The sequence below is a fragment of the Macaca thibetana genome, chromosome 3, assembly GCF_024542745.1.
Source record: "Macaca thibetana thibetana isolate TM-01 chromosome 3, ASM2454274v1, whole genome shotgun sequence".
In the NCBI taxonomy this organism is placed as follows: domain Eukaryota; kingdom Metazoa; phylum Chordata; class Mammalia; order Primates; family Cercopithecidae; genus Macaca; species Macaca thibetana.
In genome coordinates this window covers 54838275-54846182 of record NC_065580.1, presented here as the reverse complement: position 1 = coordinate 54846182, position 7908 = coordinate 54838275, and the positions used below count along the sequence as shown (strand labels likewise).

Sequence of the window (7908 nt, the reverse complement as noted above, 5' to 3'; positions counted from 1 at the left end):
TGTATAGTCCTAACATTCATTGAGACACAGTTTGCAAAAAGTGAGGGTGTGGGTCTCACTACTGACGCTTTGTGGCAGTCACAGAAAAACATCTTAACAGTGAAGTTTGAGATTTGCGTGTTCAGTGTTTCTAATTCGATGCTGTCGATGACACTGGCTTCTACTAGTTATTTAGCACATATGAATCATGTTATAGTTTCAAAATACTTTTCTATCAATAGCAACTTCTTAGCATGAATCAGGCTAGTTTTATTATTTCCTCCTCCCCAAAACAGCTTTCCTGGTCACATCAGATTTAACGAGGTGCAATAAGTTGCCCAGATGCTTAGCTGTCACAACTCCTAAAGTCTACAGGGTGCAAGCCAAAAGTTTTAGATTAAGGGTAGAAATAGTCTTACCTCTGGGATTCCTGGTTACTAAGGACAAGGTTGGGGGGTGGGTGACAAAGGGGTTTGGGAAAGGGTAGAAGAACATCTTGCATTCATTGATAGCAAGCCAGGAGTTCACAGGTATTTTAGCTCACCCCTAGTTGCTAGAGTCTTTAAAGATCCTGCTTCACCCTGAAAATCTGCTGTAGTACAAGGAAGGGTGAAGGTAGGCAGAAAGGTCACTGGCAGAGTCCAGTTCATCCCTGAGTGACCCTAACTTCAAGAGGCAACAACTCAAATTCTCAGAGGGAATGGGAGCACTTTATTTTATTTTATTTCTTTTTTTTTTTTTTTTTTTTTTTGAGACTGAGTCTGGCTCTGTCGCCCAGGCTGGAGTGCAGTGGCCGAATCTCGGCTCACTGCAAGCTCCGCCTCCCGGGTTTACGCCATTCTCCTGCCTCAGCCTCCGGAGTAGCTGGGACCACAGGCGCCCGCCACCTCGCCCGGCTAGTTTTTTGTATTTTTTAGTAGAGACGGGGTTTTACCGTGTTAGCCAGGATGGTCTCGATCTCCTGACCTCGTGATCCACCCGTCTCGGCCTCCCAAAGTGCTGGGATTACAGGCTTGAGCCACCGCGCCCGGCCAGGAGCACTTTAGATCAGCAATACACCAACACTGGTCTGATCCTAGTTGCTGTTGACAAGAGTGGACACTGAATGTGCTCCTTGGTGTGGTGATTCTGAACATGAACCCAGAGGCGATTCCAAACCTGGAATAAGAATAAGGCTGTCCTTGGGCATGACTCAAATAGAAAAGCTCTTTGAATCACATTTGAATCTGAGTCACCCATCAGTCTTTTCTTTGTCCCATAAAGGCAATTCAAGCATTGAGGTATAAACCAGGCTTTTTGATTCTCAGCCTTCCCTTCTCAGCCACCTCCCATCTCAACCACCCCATGGAAACAGTAAGATTTCTTTCAGGCATTTATTTTAAAGAGAGACTACTTCATACAACCAGGTTTTGGGGATTTGAGGGCTTAAGAGAGTTACTAGAAATTACTGTCAGTTCTTGCTGTAAAGCTATCTCTGCCCCTGGGAAACATGGCCTGCCAAATGGCCCCATAAATCTGATTATTCTCCTTTCCTTTTTCTCTTTCCATGTTAAAATTCTTCTGATTTACCAGCAACTTCAGGAGAGTTAAAACAAACGAAACCTAACAGAAATTCTGACCCTCCACTGCCACCAATGCACTCATGATGCATCATCATGAACTGTATTTTTAGAGACTTGCAAGTGTTATATTGGGCTAGCCCATATTTAGGTCATCTTTGTCACCTCCTCCAAATCCCTCTGATATTTATTTTGAAGACCTTCTGAGAGTCTACAACCACACTTGCTAGAAATTCTTACTCACTGAAACTTACATGTCTCATGCTACTGTTTAATTCTGTTCTCTCTTGATTTTCAAAGCTCTGTCTGATGGACCTTGAAGTGTAATACATGAATTACATGCCTATAGAAAAAGCTGAATGGAAGATTCTGAAACTCATGCTTTTAGATCCTTTCCCAGTTTCAGCAGCAGCCCCTTCATTATCTTATGTGTCTCACACCCCTATTCCACTTTCTCCCCCTCCCTCTTCATGGAATCTCGAATCTTCAGACTATCAAATGAAGAGCATAGTTAATTTTAATCACTTAGGGTATGACTCTTCTTCCATGGAATAGCCATTGATATAGCCAATTAGGTATAGACTTAGGGTCCAATTCTATCAGAATTCTCTCTGATAGAAATGCTCAGAAAATTCAGGGATCATATGGTTCAAAATGATTTCTTACCAAAATCCACTCCTACAATTAAGCATTCTGGTTTCATGGCTGGGGGTGGGAGGCAGTTACATGTTTCTTTATATTAGAATCAGAAGGAAACAAACAAACAAAAAATAACCAACGGAAATAGGGAAATGCAGTTTGAAAAGTAGAAACTGTTAAAAGAGCAATAGAAAGACTGTTAAAAGGGAAAATGTAAGCTAAGGAAACAGCACGAAGTAAGGTGTACAACAGCAATGCCATGCGAAAAAGGAATTCTATATGGGTAATTCGGCGATAAATTAGCCTGAAAACAGCTCTCTGGTTAGCTTTGGGTTGTAGGGGGAGATGGAAGTTCCCGGACAACGAACCATCTGCTGCGTCTTTTTGTACCCTTACCACCCAGCTCAGCGCCTGGGCGCAGAATAGCTGTCAATATTTGCATAGTAAGTGTAACACTGGCAGAACTACCCTGTTTTCAAACAAACTATAAAATTCTGTGACACCGTCCCTTCCAAGCACACACAGGCCCAATCTATGGAAGGATTTATCGGGGAAACGACTTAAAGGAAAGTATGGGGCATCCATTAGCTACAGTTCAGCTGGCTGCCTGGGGGGAAAACGCAAAGAGGACGCAAGCTCAGCTGTGCTTGATGTGAGACCACCCTTGAGGTTTGTCTTTTACATTATTGTCTGCCAGTCTCCTGCGCAACTTCTATCTCCACCTGTCGACCTGAAGGCAATCGAGGAGTTAGCCAGGGGCAGTTCTGTGGTAACAAGAAAGACTCTTGGGGGCTGTACGCCTCCTCCCCCTTGGCGTTTCTTGCCTGCATCTGCCGCGCTGCCCCTCGTGCCTCTGCAAAGATGCAGAGGTCGAAGCACGTTGCTGTGCGGTGATGAAATGCTCCCTGAATCAGCCTCTCGAGCCCGGCCCCTCACACCCACCAGGATCCTGGGGTTGCCTCTAGGATCCCTATGGGTGCTCCTGCCACCTTCTTAGACTACCCTCGCCCTCCTAATCCAGGCCCGCTTCTCTGGCTCGTGTCCACCCCTTGATGGGCGTTCCGGGGTCGCAGCGGTCCTCTGCGCCCCTGGGCACTGGCAGCGGGGAGGGAGGCGGGAAGCGGAGTGGGGGGCGTCCCAGGCTTGCGCGCCGCGGTGCTCCACGAGGGATTTGCCGCCTTCAGCTGCAGCAGCTGCAGCGGCGGCGGCGGGAACAGGGGTGGAGAGTGGTGAGGAGGGCCGGAGCCCGGGCCAGGAGGGAGGAAGGGAGGGGAGCCGGGAGGCTGTGCCAGGCGAACCGGAGGGGTGCTCCGCGCTCCCCCGCCCTCCTTCCGGGAGCGAGAATGCAGACTCTGAAACTGGTGCTGCTGGGCTGAGGCGGAGGCAGGGGAGTTGCAGCGCGCGAGGCTCCGTGAGTGTGTCTCCTGCGCGCGGAGAGGCGGGGGGAGGCGGAGGACCAGGAGGAGGAGGAGGGGGAGAATGCCCGGAGCCGCCGCCGCTGCCGCCGCCGCCGCGATGCTCCCGGCTCAGGAGGCTGCCAAGCTGTACCACACCAACTATGTGCGGAACTCGCGGGCCATCGGCGTGCTGTGGGCCATCTTCACCATCTGCTTTGCCATCGTCAACGTGGTGTGCTTCATCCAGCCCTACTGGATAGGCGACGGCGTGGACACCCCGCAAGCCGGCTATTTCGGGCTCTTCCACTACTGCATCGGCAACGGCTTCTCCAGGGAGCTGACCTGCAGGGGCAGCTTCACGGACTTCTCCACGCTGCCCTCGGGCGCCTTCAAAGCCGCCTCCTTCTTTATCGGCCTCTCCATGATGCTCATCATTTCCTGCATCGTTTGCTTTACCCTCTTCTTCTTCTGCAACACGGCCACTGTGTACAAGATATGTGCCTGGATGCAGCTCACCTCTGGTGAGTGCGCGCTCACCTCCGCGGAGGCGGAGGACCCCGGGGCGCCCGAACCGGGGAGGGGCCAGAGTGGGAGGGACGGGGGCTGTGAGCGCCGCTGCGAGCCCAGCCGCCTAATCCGCTCAGGCGTCGAGGTGTGGGGGGGCGGGGGCGGGAGCCCAGCGAGGCCGGAACCCCCGGGGTTCCCCAGCCCCGGCGCTGGCGCCTCGTCCCGGGGCTTTTGTGAGCCTCCCAAGTGTGGGGGACGCCACCCAGAGGGACGCGCCGGAGACAGGGCGGTTGTGGGGCCGAGTCCGCTCAGAACTAAGGTTGGGGGGCGGAGAAGTGGCCGCTTAGAGAGATGAGGCTGGGGGTCCGTGCTGAGGGACCAAGGAGGGACTAACAGGGCGAAGTGAAAAGCGAATTTGGAGAGGTCGTAGTGGAAGGAGCAGCCAGCCTGCCCTGCCCCTTGCTGCTGGGACTATTTCTGCCATTGATCCTGGGAATGGGGGCGAGGGGCGGTGGCTGGAGTGATACTGCTTCTCTGAGTCCCGGGCAGTTATATATGTTTTCTCCTCCATCTGGAGGTGAAGAGATGTTTCTGTTTTGGGTTTCTCCCTTGTAAGAAAAATGTAGCTTAGAACATTCTTTAGCAGTTCCTCAATGTCAAGTCTTCAGTTTGCCTCCTTGTCCGTGCAAAGATCTTTCCATTTCATCTTTAAACAGAGAGAAGTCTTTAGTAAATCAAGATTCCTCAAAATCTCATTTTTGGAAAGTGGCTTTGGGGAAGTGGGCAGAGAGGAGAATCTGTTTCATTAGTATCTCCGCTCACTCTTTGCCTGTGGATGATGTTGTTGCCAGCTGGAAGCTATGAAAGTACTTTTTTACTGTGCATCAAAGTTACTTTTAACCCAGAAAGAATGGGGTACATTTCCTGGTGACTTTGAAGAGTCCTGAAACAAAATTGACTCCTTACTGTACTTCCCGTGATGCCGATTGCCTCTCTGCCAGCCACCTTGGATGCCCTCCCTTCTAAAGTAAAGGGTCCAATGGTCCTGACAACTTTCTGTTCCAACATTGTTGAGATCCTTTTGATTTTATGGATGGTCTGGTTGTAGAAGAACACTGAATATCTTAGGCAGCTAAACTTCTCATTTGCATTTTATTTTATTGTTCTCATTTTTAAGATGTTTCAAGATTTTGTCGTTTATTGTATTCCTGGGAAGGCTTTCTGGGGAGCAGGGATTCAATCCCTGAGTTTACCAGAGTGTTGTAGGATGAGTAAATACTTCAAGGTGCTGGACAATAGCGTTAAGGTTCATAATCCTATACTGTTAGTTCGATAACGAAAGATGAAGCTTGTAGGAGACTACACTTGTGTGGAAGTACTTATTTTGTGTTTTGTCTCGCCTGATTTTGATTTGCCATATATTGTAAAAGTGTGTATGTGAAAAGCAAGAAATAAGCACCAGTGGAGACTCCCTGCTTTACACATACCATTATCGCCCTGAAATGTGAGTTCTGCGTCTCCTTCTGCACCTCCTTCTGCACCCCCATCCCCAACTTTTTGTAGCACCCCCTCACTCTATGTTTTTATATATAATGTTAACATTTATGGCCATTTCAAGCAGAATAACTACGATTTGGAATAAATTCACGTATTATGGCTGTTCTTGACACTTAGCTCTGGTTTGACTTTGAAGAGAAGAGGACACACAAGATGCAGATGCTGTAGAAAAAAATTGACCCTGCACAGCTAATTTTAATTTTTCTAAGTTAAATGACCTATTTAGAGAGGTGATTCAAATTACATCGTTTTTCAAAGGTCTGAAAATACTTTGCAGGTGCTTTCTCAACAACACACTCTTCAATGTTTGATTGTTATGAGGTTTCATACTCCAACCCCCTGCTTTTTTAAAGGACAGAAAGAAAATGATCTTTGAGAAAGAAATACCAGCTTTGAAGTTAATACAAACTGCAACCATTACAAGGTTTATTTTGTTTTTTTTTCCTTTTCTCTTTCTGGAATAGAGCACACAAAGATTGTCTGTCCTGGAGTAGTGAAATATAATGTTGTTCTCAGGCATTTGACATCAATGTTTATCCTGTTTTCCATGTCATGTAAAATGTGGGATAGTTTTTGTACTAAAGATGTAAGGACATTTACTTCATTTTGGAGAAGTCCAGATCCTTAAGTGACATACTTTTTAAAACCTTTATTTGCAATTATTTGGTATTTTATTTCTAGGTAAACTATAGGACATGATTTTGTTCATTAGTGAAGTATATCAATAAAAGAAGAATGGATTCTGATGACAGGTCAAATAAGAATCTGTCACTCATTCACAGATTTTTAAGGAATAACATATAGAAGATATTTCTAAAGAATGTTACATTTAACATGGTTTTCAGGGTTTTTCTAAAAAAAAAATTAAGTCTCATGATACTAACAAAAAAATTAACATAATCTATTGTAAGTTACTTTGAAAGTTTAGTCTAGGCCCGGTGCAGTGGCTCATGCCTGTAATTTCAGTACTTTGGGAGGCTGAGGTGGGTGGATCATTTGAAGTCAGGAGTTCAAAACCAGCCTGGCCAACATGGTGAAACTCCATCTCTACTAAAAATACATAAATTAGCCAGGCATGGTGGTGGGCATCTGTAATCCCAGCTATTTGGGAGGCTGAGGCAGGAGAATCTCTTGAGCTCGGGAGGTGGAGGCTGCAGTGAGCTGAGATTGCACCACTGCACACTAGCCTGGGAAACAGAGTGAGATCCCATCTTAAAAAAAAAAAAAAAAAAAAAAAAAGTTTAGCCTTTAGACTGTTGCTTTTTAATGTTAAGTAGCCTTCTCCTGCCTATTGTTTGCCTGTACCTAGGCTAATCTCAAGTGTAATTTGCTAAATATGAAAGATGAGACCTTAATGTACTATTTGCTTATTAGAGACTGTTTATCCCTCATTGGAAATCAAACTATTCGCTTGTGTATTTAGTTATCTAAGCATTTTTAATATACTAACATCCTGTATGTAGTCAGGTAGAATATAAAATCCTATTTCTTTTTCTTTCTTTTTTTTTTGAGATGGAGTCTCACTCTGTCACCCAGGCTGGAGTGCGGTGGTGCGATCTCGGCTCACTGCAACCTCTGCCTCCTGAGTTCAAGCGATTCTCCTATTTTAGCCTCTTGAGTAGTTAGGGCTACAGGCATATGCCACCACACAAGGCTAATTTTGTGTATTTTTAGTAGAGACAAGGTTTCACCATGTTGGCCAAGCTGGTCTCGAACTCCTGACCTCAAGCAATCCACCTGCCATGGCCTCCCAAAGTGCTGGGATTACAGGCGTGAGCCACCGCGCCTAGCCAAAATCCTATTTCAAGTGATACATTAAGATGATGAAACAGGAGACTTCTTATGATATTACAATATAAAAAGTTATTATTTTTATGATTCTGAACGATGAACCAGAAAAATTATTTATTGGACCTGAAAATGATGTTGCTCATTCATCTAGGTGTGTGAAGCACATTTAATTATCGTGCTGTTATGAACACTTACCCTCTCCTTCCTCACTCTAAGTCTTTATCAAACACAGTAGCGTGAAACTAGGAAGCACAGAATTAGGAGTTAATATATCATACTGTCTTTGGATGTAATCCTGTATGTACAGACCATGTCTTATGTAAAAACTGGAGACATAAAAATAATACATAAAATAAATAATGATAATAAGAGATATAAAACTTTCCTAAATCCGTAGAAAGGCAATTTCTTCAGAAGGAAAAAAAAGAGGCTTTTCTTTCTGTGTGATTTCTCTGACACTAAAAGGAAAGGAGTAGATT

At 45.8% G+C, this 7908-nt stretch overlaps 1 protein-coding gene across 3 annotated transcripts in view; it reads left to right on the top strand.

Annotated features, from left to right (window-relative positions):
• Nucleotides 1-3490: 3490 nt before the first annotated feature.
• The window catches only part of LHFPL3 (LHFPL tetraspan subfamily member 3), a 567114-nt gene continuing 562696 nt past the window's right edge, over nucleotides 3491-7908 (top strand). The window contains exon 1 of one of the 3 annotated variants that reach the window (XM_050782718.1): nucleotides 3491-4095. In XM_050782718.1, coding sequence (XP_050638675.1) covers nucleotides 3657-4095 — 439 coding nt within the window. In that variant the 5' untranslated portion in view covers nucleotides 3491-3656. The remainder of the gene's footprint in view (nucleotides 4096-7908) is intronic. The other 2 variants (XM_050782717.1, XM_050782720.1) reach the window with 2 other exon arrangements.